Source organism: Carassius auratus, chromosome 32 (genome assembly GCF_003368295.1).
Source record: "Carassius auratus strain Wakin chromosome 32, ASM336829v1, whole genome shotgun sequence".
Classification (NCBI taxonomy): Eukaryota; Metazoa; Chordata; class Actinopteri; order Cypriniformes; family Cyprinidae; genus Carassius; species Carassius auratus.
The window spans coordinates 29721298-29748377 of NC_039274.1; the positions used below are offsets into that span (position 1 = coordinate 29721298).

At 35.7% G+C, this 27080-nt stretch overlaps 1 protein-coding gene across 4 annotated transcripts; it reads left to right on the forward strand.

The window, feature by feature from the left end:
• Positions 1 to 218: 218 nt before the first annotated feature.
• On the forward strand, positions 219 to 26244 carry LOC113052055 (galactose-3-O-sulfotransferase 2-like). Of its 4 annotated transcripts, none has more exons than XM_026216336.1 (5): positions 219 to 530; positions 17682 to 17773; positions 19314 to 19424; positions 21676 to 21985; positions 22815 to 26244. In XM_026216336.1, exons 3-5 carry the CDS (start codon positions 19318 to 19320, stop codon positions 23802 to 23804), a joined length of 1407 nt encoding a protein of 468 aa, XP_026072121.1. In that variant the 5' UTR covers positions 219 to 530; positions 17682 to 17773; positions 19314 to 19317; the 3' UTR covers positions 23805 to 26244. The 4 variants fall into 4 exon arrangements, with proteins under 4 accessions (XP_026072121.1, XP_026072120.1, XP_026072119.1 ...); XM_026216335.1 differs by lacking the exon at positions 17682 to 17773 and having other exon boundaries at positions 220 to 357; positions 451 to 530; XM_026216334.1 differs by lacking the exon at positions 17682 to 17773 and having other exon boundaries at positions 220 to 530.
• Positions 26245 to 27080: the final 836 nt, after the last annotated feature.

Here is a 27080-nt window from a genome sequence, read left to right on the forward strand (position 1 = left end):
AAAATAATATGAAATAAAAAAAAAATCGCTCGATTTTTGTAAATTATATTTTTACAATTTTATTTAATTTGCTATTTTTATTTTACATTGTTAACCTAAAAGTTGTCAACTAGGCTACATATTTATATGTGTACACACACAATGGATTAATTTAATGAACAAATTATTGTCCTTGCATAACAGTCCCTTTCATTCCGGCAGCAATAACACGAAAATGTAGCATGGGATGAAAAAACTGCAGCAAAACGGAGAAAGTTACACTCTCCCTGCGAACTGCAGAGAGCGCGCCGCGCGGGCACGTTCAGAGAGAGGACAGACGTGGATAAAGTAATGGATGGGGGTTGGGACAGACGCGAGGTACTTCTTTAAACGAGTATGAGCGTATTTATTGCACTTTAAAGGACAGTCAATAATCTCTGTGTGGTGGGCTTTTTTTTGCATTATTGCCAGTTGTGGATACGGGGAGAGTGTCACTCGAACTAACGTTTTTTAGGAAACAGCCGTAGTTTGCTTCTGAAAAACACATTTGGGTGAGTAAACCTGATAAATACAAAAATACACTCACTAACGATTGTATCAAGGGACATTTTGTAGTCCATCTGATCCGCTAACTTCACATCCCCCAGGACTCGTATTCAAATAGCTTAGTTTGACCACATAGCTACCACACAGCCTACTTTTAATATTTTCGGGATTTTTTTTCCACCTGGAAACCACATGCTCTACACTTAATTCAGTCTTATGTTTATTTTACTTGTACTTTTGTCTTGAGTAACGTTATGTGTAGTGTCAACATACGGTCTAATGATATCCAGCCTAAAGCGCTTTTCCGTTGCTATAGTCATCCCGAGTAATCACTTGGATTATTTGGCTATGTGGTGAGGATATATTAGTGAGGATAAACTCGTTTAGCAGCTGAAGTCTCAGGTGAACGGCATGTGGAACAAGGCTGGAGTTATGTCCACTCTAAGAAAAGATTTCTTTGAGGTTTTCCATAGATGCAACTTTTTGCAAAGGACCAATTATTGTGTTGCTCTGGAGTTTCACTATAGGATGTTATATATATATATTTTTAAATGCATGAATGTATGTCACATAAATGGCACATAGCAATTGTTATTAAATATAAACACAGTACTTGCTGACAATTGCATTGTAAAATTAGCACCGCATTTTGATTGTTGAGCCCATATTTGAACTTACAGTGACGTCTCACTTTAATAAAATATTTTAGAGGTCATGTGATGTTGCTAATGATGTTTGTGTATTTGCTGTAATGAAATCGCTATATGCAGTTTAAGGTTTAAAAAACACATTATTTTCCACATACTGTACATTATTGTTTCTCCTCTATTCCTCGGCTTCCTGGAATGCATAATTATTTACAAATCTCATTGGTCTGAAAAGCAAGGTGTGCTCTGATTGGCCAGATATCCAGTGAGTTGAGATTGGCCGAATACCTCAAACTTGTGATGGAAATGTTACACTCCTTAACATACTGTGAAGGCGTGTTTTGGTCAGAAAACTATGGAGCCAGAAGAGTCTCAATACAGATAAATGCACACACTACAGTCACATATGCACACACAGGATTCATAGATGCACACACATGATTCATAAATACACACACAGGATACACAAATGCACACAAAATTCACAAATGCACACACAAAATTTAAAAAGCACAGAAGATTCACAAATGCATACAAAATTCAGAAATGCACACAAAAATCAGAAATACACACACAATTCAGAAATGCAAACAACCTTTACAAATGCACTCAAGATTCACAAATGCACAGAACAAGATTCACAAATGCACAGGACAAGATTCAGAAATGTATTTCTGATGCACACACACATATATCTTGATTCACAAACTGCTTGCGGTCTGTGAACTTCACTGCATTTGTGTGTGAATTTTGAGACTCCCCTGACTTGGCTCGACACACAAATGCTTTTTTTTTAAACAGGGAATGATCAGCAACCAATCAGATATCTGCCTTCTTTTAGCCAATCACAAGAATGCACCCCACGTGGGGGGGATTGTTTACTTATAAGCCAATCACATGAACGTGTTCACACAGCAATTGTATTAAATTGTATAAAAATACAGATGTTTAGATTACAATTCAGGTTTATTTTTTATTATTTTTTACAAAATATAAATAAAAAAATGTCTCAATACATAGCCCAGTGACTGCAGAAAAAAAAGTTAACCATGGATTCATAAATTTGCAATAGGCAATTATTTCATTTTATTGAAATATTTTAATGAAAGTAAAAAAAAAAAAATGTTTAAACCTTTTTGAATATTTAAATATATCTAAATATTCTTTTGGATGCAATATAGAAGTCACTTTAATTATAATATTCAGCCCCTACATGAAGAGAGAGTCAGTGGTCCGCTGCGAGAGGAAAGTGGCTCTCTGGCTGCGAAAAGTGGGTCTGCGGCTGTCGTTCGCTTAGGAAAGTGAGTTGATCGCTGCGTGAGGAAAGTGAATCGTTCGCTCAACTTCGCTGCTTGAGGAATCGTTCGCTGAGGAAAGTGAGTCGCTCGCTGGGTGAGGAAAGTGAGTCGTTCGCTGCGTGACTCCTGAGGAAAGTGAATCGTTCGCTGAGGAAAGTGAGTCGCTCGCTGGGTGAGGAAAGTGAGTCGTTCGCTGCGTGACTCCTGAGGAAAGTGAATCGTTCGCTGAGGAAAGTGAGTCGCTCGCTGGGTGAGCAAAGTGAGTCGTTCGCTGCGTGACTCCTGAGGAAAGTGAATCGTTCGCTGAGGAAAGTGAGTCGCTCGCTGGGTGAGCAAAGTGAGTCGTTCGCTGCGTGACTCGTGAGGAAAGTGAGTCGCTCGCTGGGTGACTCGTGAGGAAAGTGAGTCGCTCGCTGGGTGAGGAAAGTGAGTCGTTCGCTGCATGACTCGTGAGGAAAGTGAGTCGCTCGCTGGCTGAGGAAAGTGAGTCGTTCGCTGCGTGACTCGTGAGGAAAGTGAGTCGTTCGCTGCGCAAAGTGGGTCGCTGGCTGCGCAAAGTGAGTCGCCGGCTGTGTGAGGTAAGTGAGTCGTTCGCTGAGGAAAGTGAGTCGTTCGCTGATTGGCTTATAAGTAAACAATCCCCCACGTGGGGTGCATTCTTGTGATTGGCTAAAACAAGGGAGATATCTGATTGGTTGCAGATCATTCCCTGTTTAAAAAAAGGCATTTGTGTGTCGAGCCAAGTCAAGGGAGTCTCAAAATTCACACACAAATGCAGTGAAGTTCACAGACCGCAAGCAGTTTGTAAATCAAGATATATGTGTGTGTGCATCAGAAATACATTTCTGAATCTTGTCCTGTGCATTTGTGAATCTTGAGTGCATTTGTAAATGTTGTTTGCATTTCTGAATTGTGTGTGTATTTCTGAATTTTGTGTGCATTTCTGAATTTTGTATGCATTTGTGAATCTTCTGTGCTTTTTAAATTTTGTGTGTGCATTTGTGAATTTTGTGTGCATTTGTGTATCCTGTGTGTGTATTTATGAATTATGTGTGTGCATGTATGGATCCTGTGTGTGCATATGTGAATGTAGTGTGTGCATTTATCTTTATTGAGATTCTTCTGGCTCCATAGAAAACCAGCGCGACAGGACAAAAACAATAAAACCCATTACATCAAGTGTGGACATAATTACGGATTATAATGACTTATACTGTGTTTTGGTACCCAACCCTACAAACGCTTCTTTCTCAAGCGCAAATCAGAACAGCTAGCATTGTATTCTACTCTCCCAGGTTCAGGAAACAGTCCTCCATAAAATGCGTTGCACGCATCTGAATATTTGGGTTGAACTGTTCTGGAACAGTGTTGTAAATACAACTTAACCACTGATTTCTAGTTGTGTCCTCTTTTGGAAGACCAAACAAAGTAGTTTCGCTTTCACAATGAAACACACAGCATCTGTATCCACAACACGGTGGCAGCCACAATGCTAAAGCGAGAATCAAAGTTATGGTTTCTTTCTTTGCATGAACATTTGGGTGGTGTTATGCAAATCTTCCCACATTGTGACATAGACTTGTGGGGGCGTGTTTAAACAAGGCATTTTAGGAGGGCATGTGTTTCAATGTGGGTAGGTTGGGAACACAAAATAGGGATGGGTATCATTAAGGTTTTAACGGTATTACTACTCTTACCAATACTGCTTAATGGTCCGGTATGTATATTATATATATATATATATATATATATATATATATATATATATATATATATATATATAAATATAAACATTTGTAAATTTTTACACGGGAATATTGATTGATAGCAACTTATTTCACTAAACATAGAAACAAAGCGATACGAAAAACCCTAATGTGTTTCCACCACTGGAACCAGGATCTAAACAATATTCTGTCTGCAGCTGTGCAGTGATTCAGTCTATTTTTGCTGTGCTGCACGTGCTGAATTAAAGTGCCAGCGCATTGTTCGATGTAAAAATGAACATGGATCAACATGGAAATTTAAGAATTTCACAGTAAATTGATACAAATAAAGTCTACCGTGTTTCACAGTCAACACGTGGCTTTTTGGCTAGGGTTACCTTGAAACAAGAAAATGTGCAATTAACATAATAGATGCACTTGTGAAGGCAGAAAATCAAGATCCGCGGGATTGCTTGTAATAAAGATTTAAATGCAAAAGGGACAAGAGATGACTATTTCTGTCAGTGGTGAGTCCCTCCTTCCGACAAGCAAATTCTGCTCCTATTGGCCAACTGACCCAGTGCATTGTGATTGGCCGAATACTGCAAGCACTCGTTGGAAATGTAACACCCATTTGCATAATCGCGAGCTTCAACTTTTTTTTATCATCAATTCAACCCCGAAAGAGGATCAGAGTGGTATGACAGACACAGTGATGAAGCTCATATGTTTTAGCAGTACACAAGCCACGGCTGATTAAGACAGCTGACTCCACTGTTCGACCATCTCTCTCTCTCTCTCTCTCTCTCTCTCTCTCTCTCTCTCTCTCACACACACACACACACACACACACACACACAATGCACGAAACTCTGGATTTGAACAGTCAATAGCAAATAAACTTAAACTAATAACAAAACAAAACAGTTTAAGCGGCATGTCACGGAATTTGTCAAATTTATTATGAATTAATCAAAAGTAGGTAATTGCACTTACATCAAATCGGGATATGGACTAATATCTGTAAATATTAAGCAGGAAATGTATATTTAAATATGAATCCTGCATGTTCGCCCAGAAGCGCGGCTTCATTTATTACACATTTAAGGTTACTGAAGTGCGCGTGACGCTCGCGGTGATTTTAGCATCTGTCATCTCCCTAAATGAGGACGTGAACACATGAACAACATCTCCAGAACTGAGAGTCGCTTCATGAGCATCTGACCGTTTGATGTGAGTAAAACTAGCATCATATCACATCATAAACTGTATCACATACACAGAACTGTAAAAGTATTCATGGCAGACCGTCAAAATAAAAGTTTAAAGTTGGTTTAGTTTAAAGACAAGTATTTGCCAGAAATCTATTACTATTGTTCAGCAGAATGTACATAGCCTCCTCCTCCTACTACCAGTGTTAATTTCGTTGACTAAATATTTTCGTCATTATTTTCGTCACGAATATATTTTTGCGGACGAAAACGAAACGAAAACTAAAATAGAAGGCACTGATGGAGACTAAAACTATGACTAAATTGATTGACATTATCGTCAACGAATAAAGGACGAGACGAAAATAGACTGTGACGAAAATCAAATCAGCAGACGGGAGAGATGCGAGGAATGAACAAAAGAACCGGCAAAACGGAACAGACTGCATGAGAGAAGAGAACCAATCCGAGCCTGACTTATTGAGACGTGAAGCGAAGGTTTTCAGTTTTTAAATGAGCTCCCGGGAAGACGGCATTCGAAGAGGTGATGTCTAAAAGAGCGACAAAATGTCCACAGCTCACTTTACGTTTGACAACGAACAAAACAAAACAAAGTGTAAAGCACGCAGAGCGCTCATTCGTGGCAAGAACACAACCAATTTGAAAAGACATTTACAGACGAGCCACCCGGACATTTTCTCAAATGTAATTTCACAACGATGTTCTTTTGTTTATTGAGCTAAGCAAAATTGGAATAGTGCAGTGCGTAGATGTTGTAGCATTAAATATTACGAACTGAAAAGTACTGTAAAATAGCCCCTTCTTCAAGTTAGATGAGAGCACAATACTAATACGTAATATCATGATAAATACATTTGATTAATACTAATGTTTAGTATATTTTATAATGTTCTACTTGTTGACAATATCACAAATATTTCTATATTAGTCATGTGAAACATGAATGTTCACATCCTATCATTATACATACAAATCTAGCAGATCTATTCAGAATCTATTGTAGTATTTAAAACATACAATATTGCTAGACAAATGAATACCTTATAAAATCTTGTTACTTTTTTTTATCCACCTAGCTGCCAACTTATTAAATATTTACTTTAAATGTATGCACTTATTGTTCAGCTCAGCTGTAAGCTTTAAGGTCCTGGACCTAACGTTATTTTTCTTTTATTGATGGTCAATTGGCAGCTAGTTATTGTTTACATTATCATGACAGTGTTTGTTGCTGCATAAAAGCTTTTGAATCTAAATAAAGACACAGTTGTGTTGAAATAAAGTTGAATTTGTGTTTTATATATTTTGGTTAAGTTTGTTTCCTATACCAGCTGTAAAAAATTGTCTAGTAAATCTGTTATTGATTTTAGTCTTATTTTAGTCGACTAAAATACCAAGCAATTTTAGTCGACTAAAATACCAAGCAATTTTAGTCGACTAAAATACCAAGCAATTTTAGTCGACTAAAATAAGACTAAAATTAAAACAAATCAGATGACTAAAACTTGACTAAAACTAAAAATAATTATAGTCAAAAGACTAAGACTAAAACTAAATTAAAATTTCGTGTCAAAATTAACACTGCCGGCAAGGCACAAACTGAGATATTCATTTATCTAATTAATCTATATGCACAAAGACAATACGACCTTTTTGTCCCTTTTTTGTTTTAAAGCTTGATGAAGATGTGGCAGATTGGTTAAATTCCCTCCCTGCATTTAAAATGACAGCTAATCAGAACCAGGTATGTGTAATATAAGGGAGTAGGCCACCTGGGATGCGTCATTGCTAGCTCCGCCCCAGTGTTAATTTCGTTGACTAAATATTTTCGTCATTATTTTCGTCACGAATATATTTTTGCCGACGAAAACGAAACGAAAACTAAAATAGAAGGCACTGATGGAGACTAAAACTATGACTAAATTGATTGACATTATCGTCAACGAATAAAGGACGAGACGAAAATAGACTGTGACGAAAATCAAATCAGCAGACGGCAGAGATGCGAGGAATGAGCAAAAGAACCTGCAAAACAGAACAGACTGCATGAGAGAAGAGAACCAATCAGAGCCTGACTTATTGAGACGTGAAGCGAAGGTTTTCAGTTTTTATGAGCTCCCGGGAAGTCGGCATTCTTTTTTTTTTTTTTTTTTGTTTTTTTTTTTTTTTTATAATGCTTTATTGACAACAACAGGTAGCATGTACAGTGCCATATCTTGTATAACAAAAATATTTTCCATGCCTCAACAAAAAAGGACAAACTAGAACACACACACACACACACACACAAAATAAAGATTTAAAAATAAATAAATGAATAAATAAATAAAGATGAGAGGGTACATAAGCATCATTTTACAAACAGATCTACATTATATATATAACAGTTCCATAGGATATTACAATGTAATTTAAGTACAGAATATATACTTTTCAGGTCAGTTCCATTCATTACATTTTATTTTTTATATTAAGTGAAAATGTTAAAGGAGGAGCATATATTAATCGTTTTAATTGCTTTACTATTTTTAGATTTAGACATTGCATCTATGTACATTTTAATCTCCTTTTCAAGCACCATAAAAAGAGGTTTGCCTTTTGTAAACTTACATTTATGGATGTGAAATTTACATACAAATAAAATAAAATTTATAATAAAACCAGCGTCCTGTAAAGAGCGATCCTTTATATAAAAACCCATAATCACATGTTTATAAGATAAAGAAAATGTTCTTAAAATATTATTAGCAATGAAACCCTCCACATTATTCCAAAAATACTGGGTAAATTGGCAATACCAGAACAAATGTGAAATTGTTTCAGTGGAGCATTCACAAAAAGAACATTTTAAATCAATATTAATTTTAAATTTTTGTAAGAATACCTTTGTGGGATAAACTCTATGAATTAATTTATATGAGATTTCTTTAACCTTGTTTGTAAGGAGGAATTTTTGAGGTAATGACCAAACCTTAGTCCAATTTACATTATTAAAGAAACTGTTCCAGTAGAAAATAACATAAGGTGTAGAGATAATCTCTCTTAAAAATAAGGATCTAATTTTATAATTGTTAGGCTTTAAGCCAGAGAAACAGATAGTGCCGACAGAGGTATGTTCAGGTCTAGGAGGACAGACAGATAGTGTGGATGTATATACACTGCTTTTGAACAGCATAAGTATACCTGCAGGTATGGCCTTAGTAATCACCTTGAACTCTTTTAATGTAATAGGTATTTTGTATCTTGAAATAAAGTCTGCAAACGAAAATAAATTCCCTTCATTATTAAATAGCTGATTCACTAACAACAATCCATTACTAAACCAATTATGAAAAAATAAAGATTTCTTTTTATTCAAAATATTAGCATTATTCCAAATAAAAAAACTATGAGGGGAGAAATTGTGTTTATAGATAAGATTCCAGGTAGCAAGTACTTGTTGATAAAATTTAGAAAGTTTGACTGGAAGTTTTTCAATTTTATAATTACACATCAAAAGAAATTCTAAACCACCCACATGAGAAAATATAAACCGAGGAATTATATTCCAAATAGATGAAGAGTTTTTAAGATATTGTCTTATCCAATTTATTTTAAAGTTACTGTTTAGAGAGCTAAAATCAATAAAATTCAACCCACCTTTATCATGTGTATTAAGTATTACTGATTTTTTAATATAGTGTATTTTGTTTTTCCACAGGAATTTTGTCAACATACTGTCAATTAATTTACATGTGTGTTTGTCAACAGAGATTGATTGAGCGGCATACGATAAACGAGAAATGCCCTCTGCTTTAGTAAGCAGAACTCTGCCTTTGAGTGATAAATCTCTTTGCAACCAATGGTTCAATACCTTACGTGTCTTTTCAATAATTGGAAGAAAATTGGAAGGGCATCTAATTTTATCATCTTTGATTATTTTAACTCCCAAATAAGTAACACTCTCTCTCACAGGAATATTACAAATTAAAGATTCCAAACAATGACCAATTGGGAGTAACTCACATTTGTTAATGTTAAGGCGAAGGCCAGAGGCTTTGGAAAAGGGCTCAAGAGTCTCTAATGCTACCGCAACCTGAGAGGCATCCTTCAAAAACAAAACGGTATCATCAGCTAATTGACTTATTACCACTTCAGTGTCATCAATAGTTACTCCTTTTAAAGGGCTTTCTCTGATATGCAAATTTAGAAGTTCGGTAGCTATCAGAAACAGATAAGGGGAGATTGGGCATCCCTGCCTGACTCCCCGATTCAGGGTAAATCTAGGTGAGGTTCCACTGCTGAGTTTGATAGAGCTATTGCAATTTGTATAGAGCATTTTAATAGATCTACAAAAGAAGTCACCAAATCCCACCTTACGAAGAGTCTGGAACAAAAATTCATGCTCCAGGGAATCAAAAGCTTTATAATAGTCTAAGAAGAGAATAAGAGTATCATTAGAGAGAAATTCAGAGTAATCTAGAATGTCTAAAACCAGACGTATATTATTAAAGATGTGTCTTTTTTGTAGAAAGCCAGATTGACATTCATCAATTAAATTATTCAAAATACATTTTAATCTTTTTGATAAAACCAAAGCAATAATTTTATAATCGTTATTTAACAACGTAATTGGCCGCCAATTATCAATTAACAAGGGATCTTTATTTGGTTTTGAAATTAAAGTTATAAGTCCTTGACACAAAGTCGGAGGAAGCAGGGCTCTTTCTATACTCTCTTTGAAAACTTCGAGCAAAAAAGGGGATAAAAGTTTGCTAAAAGCTTTATAGAACTCAGCCGTCAACCCATCTGTTCCCGGAGACTTATTATTTTTCAAAGAATTAATTGCATCAATAATTTCTTGTAAATTAAGAGGGGCTTCACATATATTGGACTCTTCATTATTAATCTGCTTCATATTATGTAAGGACTCTAAAAACTCAGAGGTAGATTGTTGACAGAAATTCGAAGCATACAAGTTACTATAAAATTCAGAACAAAAATTTGCAATAATCTTAGGGTCCTCCACAATATTATCTTTAATCCTCAATTTTTCAATATGATTATTTCTAGCTTGTTGCCTCTCAAGTCTAAAAAAATAAGCAGAACTCTTTTCGCCCTCTTCAAGCCACTTCCTGCGCGACCTAACAAACGCTCCTTCAGCCTTTTGTCTGTAAATCTCCTCTAGTTTGAGCTTCTGTTCAATAAGTTCTGCTTTATCACATTCTGATAGTTCTTCTACTCTTTTGGATAATAAAGTAGATATTTTAAATAAAATGTCATCCTCTTCAGCTTTCCTCTTTTTTGCAAACTCACTGCAGTACCTCCTAAAAAAAATTCCTACTTCAAATTTGAGAAGTTCCCAATTGCTACAATATTTTTTTTCAATTTTTGCTTTATTCCAATAAGTCAAAATAATTTTTTCTATGGCAGTGATTACTTCTTTATGTTGAAGCACTGTTTTATTTAATTTCCAGTATCCAGACTTTTGAATTAAATTTACAGAGGAACTAAAGGGGATACTTATTGAAATAGCCCTGTGATCCGAGAATGGAGATGGTAATATATCAGTAACAATATTAACTATATCCTTAGATGTAAGCCAATAATCAATCCTGGACTGACTAGATAAAGAATTATTACTCCAAGTAAAGCATTGTTGTGATGGGTGAGATTTTCTCCATGTATCAATTAAGGAAAATTTCTCCATAAATGTAATTACATATTCTGGACTTGTATTTCCAGCCTGAGGAGGCCACCTATCTAACCTGCTGTCCAGGACGACATTGAAATCACCTCCAAAGATCAGATAAGAATTTGGATATTTGGCTAACATACGAGTCACCCGATCACCTAATCTGTCAAAGAAGGCATTATTTTCTTTTTGTAAGTTGAAACCATATACATTAAGAACAATACAGGTTGAATTAAAAATTTCAAGGACAAGTAAAATGTAATGTCCAGACGTATCACACTCAGAGCTTATTATTTTCCCTTTAAAGCGATTTTTCAAGATACAAACCCCAGCAGAGTGAGTAGTTCCGTGAGCTAACCATAAATCTAGTCCCCATTGTGACCTCCAAAAATGTACATCTTGATTATCCGAATGGCACTCTTGCAAGAAACAAAAATCTGTATTAAAGCGCTTCAAATACAAAAAAATGGCTTTCCTCTTAACAATGTTACGTAACCCTCTACAATTAAGAGAAACAATAGATAACGACATAAACCAAAACTCTATAGAAAATACACAGAAAAACCCAGAAGATTCCTATAAAAAACAATTATAGCAAATCTTAGACGGTTGCAACAGGTGTATACCGGGGATGAGAACAGCAATCCCTTTTTAATGCAAAGAATGTTTTTTATTTTCTCTCTCTTTTTTGTTTTTCTTATTAAATTGCCTCTTTTTGTGTACAAATCAAAATATTTTAACTGGTGTCTAAGTCTCAATCAAGTTTTTAACCAGTATAAGGAGAAGAGTACCTCCCTATTTAAAGCAGAGAAGAAAAAAATAATAATTTTGTATTATTCCCGCATTAATAAAATTACAAAATAAAACACTTGATCTGGAGTCTCTGTCTCACTCGAGACTTTAAACAGAAAGAATGAGAGTACTTTTGCACTGAAAGAGGCCATAAACGTGTATTTTCTTCCAGTTTCATTCACCTTAGCCTAATCACAGCATCCCTCGTAGTTTAAGTGGGTGGATGAATCTCAACGCCGTCAACAAAAGCACGGCCACCGACAAAGAAAGCTCTCTTGTTTTCCTTACGTGCTTTTTCGACAGCCGGCCATAATTTCATCCTCTTTTCTCTGTCGGCAGGAGACAAATCCTCAGAGATCCTCAGGTGGTTGTTCTTCAGAAAGTCTGCATCTTTGGCAGCACGCCAGACAGCATCCCTGAAAAAACGTGATGAGAACTGAAATATAATACTTCTCGGAGTGCTGCTTCCAGGTTTGATACGACCGAGGCGATGTGCAACATCCACGACGTCCGGCAGTTTATCTTTATGCTGCGGCACGAGACACTGGCATATTTTAATGACCTCATGACGAACATCTTCTCCATTTGTCTCTTGAACCCCTTGAATTCTTAGATTCCATCTGCGGGAATAGCCCTCCAACAACGTTAGACGTCTTTCATGCTCCTCGGCACACTTTTCAGCTTGTTTCAGTCGAGGTTTCATGGCATTGACGTCTGCGCAGATAAACTCAATCGTTTCCTTTAACTCGGTGATTTGTTTTGTGTTGCCACTGACTTCTGTTTTCATTTCATTTATTACCTGTGAATTTCTTTCCACCAACTTCTCTAGAGTGTCAGACCTATCCTTCACCAGCCGAGAAAGGTCCGAGATCTGCGAGAGGATGACTGAAATATCTTTATCCACAATTTTGCGTTGTTTGGGGGCTGGCGATTTACAGGGAGTTTCGGGGAGACACGGAAATTCCTCCTCCACCAGCATAAATTCTTCTGGGTCATTACCTTGTTTAAAATAGTCGTGCAAGTTGTCTTCAATCAAGTCGCTAGAGGAGACTTTAATCGTACTTTCGGTCGCCTGCAAACTGCTGCTATTTTTACTAGCCATGTTAGCATGTGCAGTCGGTTCGGACTTTCCAGCCTTCTTTCCAGAACTCTTCCTTTTCTCTGAGCCCCCCATTGTGGTCTTTGGTGAATCACTATAATATCAGCTTGAGTTAACTTTCAAATTTTTCTTTGCAGTAACGTTATGAAGGTCCGTTTAAGTGATTAGGATTGCGAGCTCATCGAAACGCGTGCGTTCAAGGAGCCATCTTGAAAGTCCCCCCGGAAGTCGGCATTCGAAGAGGTGATAGGGACTTTAAGCAACAGCCTCTGGTGGAACGGCAACGCCATTCTGGCGTTGTATAGAGCTCGGGCGTAGACGTCATGGAATGGTGCATTGTGGGTAACGGCGGCCATTTTAGAGGTATCGCAAAGCAGGTTTGTAATAAGATAATAGCCAGTCTCCAGAAAAAGTTATAGAACGTGACAAAAAAAGTTGCCTATACCTATACGGACAAACTTAATAATGAAGTCAAACAACGCTACTTAAAAAAAAAAAAAAGAGGTTGTAGGCGGAATCGATCCCTATGAACACATGAAAGTTTACCAAGCCTCAGTTTCCCTGATAATTTATCCTACCGGGTCTGTGGAGTGAGCGCTTACACCTCCGATCAATTTAAAAATGTCACTTTCACTTTTTAAAAAGTCACTGGAGGCTCACCTGCAGATCATAAATGGATCTGCAAATTAAACGTGGAGAAAACAATATTTTTCACTAAGGAAATGTTAACATTAACCAAGCATCAGTGGTGACACACACACACACACACACACACACACTTATCAGATTCTGCGAGCTATGAAGCTTGTCTATGCGGGTTTGTTACACTTCAGGAGTAATTACTCACCTATCATAGCCTACTTGCAAAAATCCACTGTTTTCCTCCGGTAGTTCTGTAATCCGGTATAATATTGACGAACATTCACCTCAGACACAACCCACCATTCACCAAAACAAGACGCTTAACTTCCTATTTTGAAGTTCGTTCCAGTTTTTTTTTTTTTTTTAACAAGTTGTTCAAATTTGTTAAATACAGTCAGCACAAAAATATCAAAAAGCAAATTAAGTTCAGGATTGGGTCAAAAGAAAATGTTTAAACAAAAAATACAGACACTAAACTGACTCCCTTACTGGCCGAAAACGTAATGTGTTTGTGTCTGAGTTTGTGTGTGTGTATGTGAGAGAGAGAGAGAGACCATACACAACATGTCTCACCATAACTATGTATTATAATATTATCGAAGGTGATGGTTTCCCTCCGTACAGTGGCGACCCAAGCCATCTGACGCCTCTTGGTGATTTCAGACACCTTGTGTTTTTTTTCCAAGTAGGAAAATGTTGAAAACTAATATGATTCACGAGGCGTTTGCCCTGTCGATCATGAAACCGATTACAGCAGTTCACAATACAGCAATACTGAACCATTTTCCAAAAAATAATCAAAATTAATGACCAAATGACCAACGTTACCTAATGCCTACTATACAGTACATCTACTTCTGTACCGCGATTCCCACAATGCATTGCGACGTGACGCAACGATCCCGACCTCTATTGCGCCTGCGCGAATTTAACTGCTACTTTGTGACGTTCTAATTTAACGGTCTACTACGGGAGAACAGCTGATTTGCCGGAGTCGCTACAACGTGAGAGGTTAGGTAAATAAATGTTATGTTTTTAGACTTATTTACATCATACAATATTAAAAACTCCTCTTCTGACAAAAGATTGTCATTTAACGCCAAAAGCAATCCTTCTCTTGCTTTTTTAAATTATATATTTTTTTGGATCTCAATAAATGAATTAATGCTGCGTTGCGCTGTTCTGTTTTACCGTTGCTTAGTGACTTTTACGTTCTTGGCTACAGCGGTGTGACGGCAAACTTCCGGTCGCTGTAGCCGTTCCATTCGCAGCTGTTGCTTAAAGTCCCTACTGTCTAAAAGAGCGACAAAATGTCCACAGCTCACTTCACGTTTGACGACGAACAAAACAAAACAAAGTGTAAAGCACGCAGAGCGCTCATTCGTGGCAAGAACACAACCAATTTGAAAAGACATTTACAGACGAGCCACCCGGACATTTTCTCAAATGTAATTTTACAACGATGTTCTTTTGTTTATTGAGATAAGCAAAATTGGAATAGTGCAGTGCGTAGATGTTGTAGCATTAAATATTACGAACCGAAAAGTACTGTAAAATAGTCCCTTCTTCAAATTAGATGCGAGCACAATACTAATACGTAATATCATGATAAATACATTTGATTAATACTAATGTTTAGTATATTTTATAATGTTCTACTTGTTGACAATATCACAAATATTTCTATATTAGTCATGTGAAACATGAATGTTCACATCCTATCATTATACATACAAATCTAGCAATATTGTAGTATTTAAAACATACAATATTGCTAGACAAATGAATACCTTATAAAATCTTGTTACTTTTTTTATCCACCTAGCTGCCAACTTATTAAATATTTACTTTAAATGTATGAACTTATTGTTCAGCTCAGCTGTAAGCTTTAAGGTCCTGGACCTAACTTTATTTTTCTTTTATTGATGGTCAATTGGCAGCTAGTTATTGTTTACATTATCATGACAGTGTTTGTTGCTGCATAAAAGCTTTTGAATCGAAATAAAGACACAGTTGTGTTGAAATAAAGTTGAATTTGTGTTTTATATATTTTGTTTAAGTTTGTTTCCTATACCAGCTGTAAAAAAATTGTCTAGTAAATCTGTTATTGATTTTAGTCTTATTTTAGTCGACTAAAATACCAAGCAATTTTAGTCGACTAAAATACCAAGCAATTTTAGTCGACTAAAATAAGACTAAAATTAAAACAAATCAGATGACTAAAACTTGACTAAAACTAAAAAGAATTATAGTCAAAAGACTAAGACTAAAACTAAATTAAAATTTCGTGTCAAAATTAACACTGCCTACTACTACTAAAATGAAACAATTTTTTTTTTTAAGGAACAATCACACAACATTTCTTCTGTGTTTTATTTTTAAAAGTAAATCCCCTTTGTTTACCAAAAAATAAAGTTTGCTTAATTTCAATAATTAAAAGATAAATTAAATGAATGTTTTATGCCTTAATTTGACAACCAGAAAAATGTAAATGCACAACAGAATTTCAGAGAGAAAAAAAAAATACATTTCATAAGGCTTAAATTTTTTTTTTTTTTTTTTAAATAACAAATGTAGTTGATTTTATGCATTGAAATAATTACACATGCTAAAACACAGAATTAGGTAACAATAAAACATATGGTGAAGAAAAAAAATCATTTAATAGGGCCCTGTTATTTTAAATTTTAATAAATTGATGTGAAAATTTATAATTTTTATGATTTTAATTAAGTGGACATGCTTTTTGATTAATACAAATTTATTTAACTATTAAAAATGAGTTGAGACAAATTAAAACAGAAAAAACAAAATTTTGAAAAAAATTTAAACGTATTTCATAGGGCCCTACTACTGCCATGAATGCCGAAATTGATGCCAACCAAAGCTTCTAGCACCACAAACCTTTTCCACCATTTACAGAGAAGGCACAAGCTCGCATACGAGGAGTTCACCAGACTAAGTATCCCAGCCACTAAACCCACTAGCTCTGGCAACACTCCACACACTACAAACACTACACAGATAACACTCCACAAATCTTTAGCGTAGAGTGTAGAATATGAAAGAACCCATTTCTGTCATTGAACAACGTGGCTTTACACATGCTGAAAACACTTGATCCAAGATACAGTTTACCTAGTCGGCCACTAGCAGTCCTTCTGAAAGGATCTTCAGCTGCAGTGGAAATATAGTTACTTGTCAAAGGGCTGCACTTAAGCCTGACACAGTAGTCAGATTGGTATTCCTTGCTCAAAATATTAAAATGCAAAAGAGTTACACAAATTTGTTTTTTGGCTATTTGTTGATAGCTACAACATAGTTAATGCAAAGATGAGCTTGAGTTGTGTTGAGTTGTTTTCTTTTTGAATGAGTTACATTTTTATTTATGTAATCAGGTTTTTTTGAATGAGTTAAATTGTTATTTATGTAATCAGGGATTTTTTTTTTATATTAAATGTTGCAGAAGCACTTTGTTCCTATATGCACTGCCTATGTTGAGTTGAGTTGTTTTATTTTTGAATGAAAGAAGGCAATATGTATTATCGCTTCCTTTATTTTACAATTAAATTATTTTTGTATACAGGGTTTGTTTTTTTTAAATGTCGCAGAAGCACTTTGTTCCTACATGAACTTCCTACCTCTTTGCACTTCAATAAAAAAAGACTTTGTGGTATTTGGCATATTTGTTTTTGCAGTAGGTTTTGGGGGGTTATTTTTCCTCTAAAGATATCGAGATATATATATATTGTATATTGAGATATAGCTAAATATATTGAGATATATTTTTTGCTCCATATCACCCAGCCCTAGTCCTCACTCCAGGCAACACTGAACAGTGCAACCTGTTATGTCCGACTCATAAACAAATGACTCTTATGAGTTTATCAGAACAAGTTCTAAACAGATTTTCATTTAACGTATAAGTTATTGGTTTGAATTGATGTATGCTGGATTTCTCATTTAGTTTCATCTGCATAAATGCATACTCTTTTCTTACAATTGACTGCAAGCTCACATTCAGATCTGACTTCATTTAATCAACAACACTGCATTTTTGTCTTTTCAGTAATCCGTTCCATTCTGATGTTATCTCACAATACGAAGGAAAGGATCTGTCACTACTGCCTATACATTGCGACTTTAAAATTACACTACAAGGTATTATTATTATTATTATTATTATTATATTATTATTGGTTTCAGATCATTAAAACAGAAACAACATGATTTATTTTTATAAATTATTTGTAATTATTGTTTATTTATTTATTTTACATTTTGTTATGGTATGGTATTGTTTGAATAATTTGGGTCTATATAATTTTTTAAGTTATTTAGCTGACCTGGCAAGTCTTTAAAATCTTAGTCTTACAGAAGTTACAGAGACAAGTGATGTTTTCAGATCTAACTACTTTATGCCAAGTCAATTATATGCGAAATGGTAGTTTTGTCCTACAGGTCTTACAACAAAAACATTCCATGTGCGCTTCCAATAATGCAGTAAGAATGAGAAAGTTATTTTCACAATATATTTTTTAAATATGTCATTTTGATGATCAAAGATAAGTTTTAAGGGATAAAGTATTTAATTTTATATTTATTTTACCCCTTTTGTGTTGTTTTAGCCTACTACTTAGACAATTATTTAAGGTATAAAACATTGTTATTTAGCTACAATAGCTACACAGCGTGGTTTTTAATCATATTTTAAGGGGACAGCCCTCAGATAGGCGAATATGGGTAATAATAATGATTTATCTTGCTTCGCTTTCAATCACGTGTTCTTTCTGAGACTAGTGTTTTGGCAAAGAGCCGGTCTGACGTCAAGGCTTCGACTCACATAGCAGCAGACAGGTCCCTTAAACCCGCCCACACTCAAAACACGAAGCAGTCCCTTTTCTCACTTTCTCCGTGGTTTTCGAGTCTTCGACAAGCTGGGGCGAAGCACATGAGCGTCAAGCAAACTGGAAATGTAACGCATTTGACTGCAGTCGTGCAGACGTTCAGTTTCGGACCATGTACGCACGGATGGAGCGCTTCCATCACACAGACGTCGGGCAGATTTGAAAGGCATCGGCCGAGATGCACCGTGGCTGCTGTTACCAAGCGCCGATCTATAGTGATACCGGCCGGGATTTATCATGGTTTTCAGACGGTCTTCTCGGTAAGTGTATCTGGCTCAGAGCGGCGACTGGCACCGATTGCTAGGCGCAATATGTGATTTATGACAGCGGTTATCTGTTTTTGTCCGAGCAAATTCTGCAGCACCCTTTTGAGCAAGACGAGGCAACCGAATTGAAACAGGCCGGTTTTTTTCTTTTTGCAAATATTTTGTCCCTCAGCCCGTTTAGTTTTACTCTATTACATTTTTTTATGCAAGCATAATGTAGTTCGCAATAAAGCGTTGAAGATAATTTCCAGTAGCAGCAATCAAGCGTTTTGTGTGTTTACAGTGCAGACACACCTGCCTGTTTGTCTTCTATTTTCTCACACTAGTCTGTTTTCTTAATGTGACTTTTGTGTTTCCAATCATGTCTTCTCTGTTCTAGCTCTTTTGACACTTGACATGCTCACATTCTTTCCCTTTATGGTCCTGCTGTTGGTATTTTCAGATTTCATGCTCTATTAATGAGCATCTCACTCTTTCTGTGCTGCTCAGTTTCACAACTTAGGCTAACTGTCCTCCTCTTGATCATAGGAGAATGCGGTGGTTGCGATGTTATCGGATGGGGCCCATATGGAAAGCACTCCTGGTATTTGTTCTCATTGCTTTTGCCGGACAACTTCTGGGAGTCATCTTCAACAAGAGGTAGGAAAATGTAGACAATCTGGTCAAAAGATAAAAAATATATATATATATATTTCCAGTGAAATTCAGTAACTTTTAATTTTACTGAATTCAGTAATTCAGTAAAATTAAGTTAATACTATAAAATTATTTATACCATTATAATCTTGTCTGCTGAAAAAAAGATTATATATATATATATATATATATATATATATATATATATATATATATATAAAATGGGAATTGTATTGGATAGAACAACAGTAATTCCTATTGGAATAATGCCAAAAACAAAAAGGAATTTTGTAATGGTTTCATGGAAACTGTAAGAATTGTTTTTTATTTCTTTTTTTTTTTTTTAGCAGGGTAATTGTACTCATACTGTGCTGCACATTATTGACAATATTGAGCTGAAGCTTGACTTTGCAAATGTAAACTCGCAAATCCAATCGCAATATCTGTCAAAAAAAATCGCAATTCGATATTTTCCCTATAGAGCTTGGGAAACTACGTCACTGCGCATTGCATTCTGGGTAGTCGCGGCCATTTTTGGGGACACGCTTATCAGTAAAAGTTAAAGTGAAAGAGACATGACATACAGATCAAGTGTAAGATTACATATAAAGAAAAACTCAACAAGGAAGCAAAGATGCGGGATTTAGAAAAAAAATCAAGACAATCAACGAACTCAATCTGCACGAACACAAAGAGTGGTCGGATGATCTTAAAGAGCTGCCACTCGTAACCAATGTCTTTTCTAACCTTGTTTGTAGTGTCAGAGCGTACACCTCTGATCAGTTTAAAAATGATAAATCTTTTGAGTCTCACCTGCAATTTACAAATGGATGGGTGTAGAACCTACACATTTTCCACGTCAACGAGCGAGTTACACTGCCCCTTTACTTTTTAATATGCGTTATTGTAAACTGTACAAATTAACCTCAGTGCGTTATGATGCACAAATAAAGAGATACAGAATTGATCAATTTTGCCGTTTATTACTGTAACAGGTGGTATGCAATATACATAACACTGATAATGCAGGAGATGTGGTTCATGCATAGGTAACATTTAATGTAAGTCTGTCAAATCGATTAATCACATCCAAAAAAAAGTTGTTTATATAACGTACATTTCTGTATATTTATATATATATATATAAATGCACATACATACGTGTGTATATATCAGACCAAAGAGACACTCCTTCTTTTCCTTCTTACTGCTGCTAACCAAGCCATGTGACGCCGCTTTGTTAACTCGGAGACCTGAGATCAAGGTGTGGTTTTCCATGGGGAAAGCTGAAAAATCGCACTCCATTCAAATTATTTTTCCATGCCGGTCATGAGTACGAGTATGGCATTTAATTACACAACAAGGTTTTACCATTGTAACTTATTTTTTAGCTGTAGGGAGCAAACAAAACAGTCTATTATCAATACAATACAATACATACAGCAGCGTCCGTGTCCTAAAGTCCCAGAATACATTGCGTTGCTGACGTCATGGTCCCAGACTCTGTATCACACAGCCCTAGGTCATATGATGTGTTTAAAATGTTTTCTTTATCTTTGGAGTGTTACAAGCTCTTGCTGCATAATGAAGATATGTAAAGTTGCAAAGACTAAAGTCTCAAATCCAGATAGATATTCTTTATCAAAGTTAAGACTCAGCCACCCCCCCCTTAAAACAGTTCATTCAAACACGCCCCCACATGTCTACATCACTATGTGGAAATATTTTCAAAATACATTTTGGGGACTTTGTAGAAAGGGACTTTGTAGAAAACTACACATTTGAGAGAGGCGGGGCATAGAGGATCTACAGTATTTGTGTACAGTACATATTTTGTTTCACCAAATAATGATCTTTAAAAAAAAAAAAAAAACATCATATGACCCCTTTAACACCCAGCATTAAGAAATAATGTTCCTTAAATGTTTCTGGATTATTTTCAGCTGCAAAAACTGATAATGCTTTAGTAACCTGCTGTAAAAACCATCTGTTGCTGGCTTTTCTGAGAAGGAAATTCAGTTCTCACTTAATATAAAATCTGTCATCAATATACTAATTTTCATGTTGCTCTAAACCTGTAATTTTTTTTGTGGAACACAGTTTGAAAAATAAGACATACTGGGGTTACAAATTTTGTGTTAAATTATCCCTTTAAGGAATAGGATTGAACATTCCTAGAGTACAATTTATTGTTAAGGTATTCTTTTGGTGCATTATCATTTTTAATTCATAATTTGTTCTTTCTCTACTTTAGCTGGATGCAGACAGAGAGACCTCACTCCCTCTACTATCTTCCCTCTGAGAATTCCCAAGGGGAGTCTCTGGGGTCTTGTCAGCCCAGCATCCACATCATGTTCCTGAAGACTCACAAGACCGCAAGCAGCACAGTTCTCAACTTGCTCTATCGCTTTGGAGAGGAGCGGGGCCTTAAATTTGCCCTGCCCATGGGGTATCAGTTTGGCTACCCACTGCCCTTTATTGCCCTGAGGGTGAAAGGATACAGAGGATCTCACCTGGCAGAATTTGACATTATGGGAAATCATATGCGGTTCAACAAACCAGAGGTACAGCATACCATAGCTGGCATTTCCTTAGATAGGTGTTGAAAATCACACTCTGGCTGTTCAGATTTGATAAATATTTTAGGGGTCCAAGTAATAAAATTTATTTACTTCTTTTGTGTCGTTATTGTGTTTCTGCCTGCTTTGGCATCAAAAACAGTGAGTCGCAACTAGGTGGCGCTATAATGCGTACTAATAATTATATAATGATTTAATTGTAAATAATAACATAAAAAATATTCGTTTTTGTTTACATAATGAATATATATATATGTGTGTGTGTGTGTAATGTGTATGTTTATTATGTATATATAAATACACACACGTTCATTTTTATATGTAAGTAACATTTGTTTATATAAAATATTTATATATAATACAAATCATAACTGAATATAAATATATACTTGTAAATATTTTTAAAATGTATATATGTTTGTGTATTTATATATACATAATAAATATACACAGCACACACACATATATTATTTAAACAAAAACGTTTATTTTGGATGAAATTAATCGTGATTAATTGTTTGACAGCACTATTAAAAATAAATTTCAAATAATCATGCAAATTATTTTATAGTCAAATACTTCTGATTGACGCTTGTATGTTTTTTTTTTCAAACAACCTTGACTAACTAATTGAAGATTCATACTACTTTTATAACATATTTATTTTATTAACTCTCATCCAGAATATTAATAAAATCTTAAGCATAAAAACTATACAAATATCCTATGAACATTTATATAAAAAATTTGATTCAGTTACATGATTAAAGATGTCCGTTTTTGTAATGTGATTCTCTTTTTACTTCCGTTGCAGGTTGAGAAGGTCATGCCAGCTGACACCTTCTATTTCTCCATCCTCCGAGACCCTGTTGCGCTAGCCGAATCCTCCTATGCCTACTATAAAAATGTTGCCCCTGCCTTCAGGCGTGTCAAAGGACTGGGTGAATTTGCAGACAACCCCTATAAGTACTACGACCCCAGACTTCGAAACAACCATTATGCCCACAACCTGATGTGGTTTGATTTTGGTCTGGATCATACCTCCAACTTCAGCTTTGCGCTGGTCAAGCGCGGTGTGGCAGCAGTGCGTCAGAACTTCAAGCTCATCCTTATCTCAGAGTATTTCGACCAATCTATGGTGCTGCTCCGCCATGCTCTGTGCTGGCCGTTAGATGCTGTGGTTTCCTTTAGCCTGAACGCCAGGCAGCAGATGCCCCGTGGAAGATCAGGATGGGTGGGCAAGGCTGCAGCTCCAGCTCCTTTGGCATTAACAGACAAGCAAAGATCGAAATTACGTGAATGGAATGCACTAGACTGGCACCTTTACCAAGCTTTTAATCTCACTTTCTGGCAGGAAGTCGAGCGATTCGGGCGCAGTCGAATGGAGTCTGAGGTGGCCTTGCTGAGGACCAAACGGGAGGTTCTCACTCGCATCTGTTTGCGTGATGGGGGCCGCCTCGTAGAGGCCAGTCGCATCCGTGACAAGACCATCCGCCCTTTCCAGAGTGGATTAGTGAAGATCTTGGGTTACGAGTTGCAGTCGGGACTAGATAATGCCACGTGGGAAGCTTGCCTACGCATGATCAGGCCTGAGATACAATACAAAGACTTGCTGGATCTTCGGCAGTTCCCCCGAGCCCAGCAACCCCCAGCCGCTGGAGGGCTTCCAGTAAAGAGAGAGTCCTCAGTACTCAGGACTGAAGACCATGGGGGAAAGAGGTTGGTGGAAAAGGACTGGGATGGGACCATTCTGTTTCGGAATCTAACATTGGGTCAGGTTGATTCAAAAGTAAGACTTAGATAGTGAGCTAGTTGCACCTTTTTGCCTCAAGGTCAGTAGTTCTGACCCATTTTGGCTCCACAGGCCTCTGTGCTGCACTACTAGAGGAGAAGGGATATCCAAGACATACAACACACCACTTTGTCATTGACTTTTCCTTCCTCCATCTTGCCCATCTACATTCTATTTTATAGAAAACAACATTTGTTGAATGTTCAGCATTTGTTGAATGTGCAAAGTGGTTTGTGATTAGATGGCAGTGGCTAGAATGATATAATGGTACAAACATGCCAGATGATGGCTAAATGCACAAGCTCGCTGTCGGTGAGTTTGTTATTGGGAAGAAGTGAGAAAATGCTGTTTCCCTGTCTGTGAAGAGCCATGGTATAGTACAAAAAAAACATAGCCGTGCATGTAGTTGCATTGTTTCAAACATGCTGCCAAAACCCCACTTTCAAACAGATACGTTACAGGTACGTTAGTGTTCAAAAGTTTGGAGTCAATAAGATTATTTTTGAATTTAATACTTTCATTGAGCATGCATTAAATTGATCAGAAGTAACAGTAAAGGCATTCATTATGATTTAAAAAAAAATCGAATACATTTTGTTCTTTTGAACTACAAGAAACAATTATATTAAATTGTAATAATATTTCACATTACTGTATTTTTATAAAATAAATGAATCATTTGTGAACATAAGACACTTCTTTTGAAAATGTTAAAAAAGTGTTACCAACCCCCAAATTCTATGTATGCTTGAGCATCCAAGGAAATAACAATGTGGTAATGGAAGTGTATTTGAATTTGATTATAGTACACCATGGAAATCCATTCGCTACCATGATTCCACAAAAGTGCAATCACAGACGATTCATTGTCTGGATCACGAGATTCAAACAGTGGTACTTTTCAGAGTTGCTGGAATTTTATTTTAAATCCGTTTATATGGGTAATTGTTCAACAGGAATTTTTATTTCTTTCTTTTCTTTTTTAGAAGGGATGGGTTGATTTCTATGCCACACACATTTTTCAGTGACACAGTATAAGCTAATACGCTCTCATGGTTCTGTGAGAACAACATCTCCAGTTTTTAATACTGTGAAATAATATGACCTTTCATCAAGTGATTGGCCATTGCGCTTCCTGTAACAGTCTGTTTACCTATCGATAGCTACTTGCTAGAGGTTGATATTTTAGCTTTTTATTTTGATGTTTTCAATTTAAAAAAAAAATCATAGATGGTGAATGTTCACTGGCATGGTCAATGCTGTTATTTCTGAGGCCTGTCATAAACATTTTAAAGATCAGAACACCTGAAATTCCAAAACTCAATGGTTATTATGCCTTACAATTCATACCTTTGTGAAGCAGTGCTTTAATATCAAAGTTTGCTGTATTTATTATGCTTTTGTATACATTTCTCTGTGTATCTACAGCATTTATATTCTCAAACTACTACAAACTGTTTTTTTCTCTTATTGCGTGTGCTGAGAAAATGTACTGTAGAAATTTGACTTGAATGCACTGTGCAAATTGCCCCATGTTACGGACAGCCAGCTTTTTTTATGTAGATTTCAATGCACAGAGTAAGACGACATCTAACATTACCAGTGATTTTATTTCCTCTGTTTTAAGTAAGACGATATTGAAATGAAGAAAACACTAGTATGGTCACTGTTGTTTACCTATTCATGTGCATAATTTAATGTAGAGTTAGGATTTATATGCATGGATTTAGTTAGCAATCATTTCCTTGTATTATTGATAAACAACTGCATAACATGCATTTTAATACCCCATTCCATTCTAGTTTGGACTGTATTATTGCCAATTAATTAGTCTTTATCTTTGATTTATCTTTCCTTTCCCAGTAGCTTTCATGGTTGCAGCTCACATTAGTTTTTTTTTCAGTGAATATGGAGTAAAAGAACACGCATTTAACTGATTATATTTCACAAAAAAGACTCCATTTGAAAGACCGTGATTCGTTTTTATCATATATGTTTTTCTTTAGAAACGTTGGTGGAGAATTTAATGTTTCTTCCATTAAAAAGAAAAGAGTAATGCTATTACTGTGAATCATGTTTGCAGAAATCCACACTAAATTAAGTGTGATTAATTTAAGCAATGATTTTCTGTTCAGCTTGAGATGTAGAACTTTTACACTCGCTCACCTCGTTTTAGAGAAAACTGTAATGAGTCTGGCAATATTGTGCTGTAATACCTGCGTGTTATACGAATCAGTGTCTCCGTGACTCTTTAGGTAGATTAACTATGGTACTGTAATTTAAAAATAAACCAAAGAGGTACAGATGTTTCTGTGCTTGGAAACTTGATATATCAGAAATTGGCACAGTTTTTCATTACATTCATTGACCAGAAAATTGAATCAGAAGGAGTGCAAACGGGCAAATTCAGCCTAGGGTCTGTGTCAACTATCATCTCATAAGAAAAAAAAAAAAAAGAAAATTGGCTGGAGTTGAGTTTAATTGAAAATGTGCTCTCCAAATGAGAAAATGCAACATGTCTCTTGTAACACATTCTTTTAGTCAGTATCTCTCTGTTCTATTTGAGCAGTATAAGTAAACTCATTCACGTTCCTTCTCTTCTGTACTTTAAAGACTATAATGCGATTCAAATGATATTTATGTTCCGTCTTCTTTCACTAATATTATTCAAACCTGTTTACCATATTTATTGTTTTCTTTTAAGTGATTTGAATATATGGGAAAACCTCTGTAGATATTTGCGTGTGATGAGCTTGATTTGGTTTACTTGTATGTAGTAAAATAAAACAAAAATTGACATGTGACAAAAGTGTTTCTAATGTTTTTTTTTTAATAGCTAGCATTAGTGTCCTCCTCATCTCTGCACTGAATGAGATAAGATCATTGCTACAGGATGCTTATTTGATATACAAAGTTTAACACAATGAAAATAGGTGCTGGAACTGTAGCTTTGCATATGTATTTTCATGGGCTCTTCTCAAAACACACATGTGACCTTTATGTATAGCCTGCAAATAGGAACACAGTTAGCACATAAGGCCAGAAATTGGTAGTGATATTAGTAATATCTGTTGACTTTTTTTTGCCTCAGGTTTACATGCCTATTACTCAAGAAGATATCTGAATATCTTAATATTTCTGTATTAAATATTTCTCTTTAAGGAAATAAAAAATAGCAGCTGTATGCAAAATTACCCACATTTGGTTTTTGGCCAATGAAAATGTGTACAATTTACAAGTTCGAAAAATAAGATTTGCAAGCTTGCAAAATGTAAAAAAAATATATAT

Coding starts and splice junctions, on each gene's coding strand:
- LOC113052055 (XM_026216333.1), top strand. CDS start 18,757: ATGGTTTTCAGACGGTCTTCTCG. Junction 18,780..19,313: donor GTTTTCAGACGGTCTTCTCG/GTAAGTGTATCT, acceptor TCTTGATCATAG/GAGAATGCGGTGGTTGCGAT. Junction 19,425..21,675: donor GGAGTCATCTTCAACAAGAG/GTAGGAAAATGT, acceptor TCTCTACTTTAG/CTGGATGCAGACAGAGAGAC.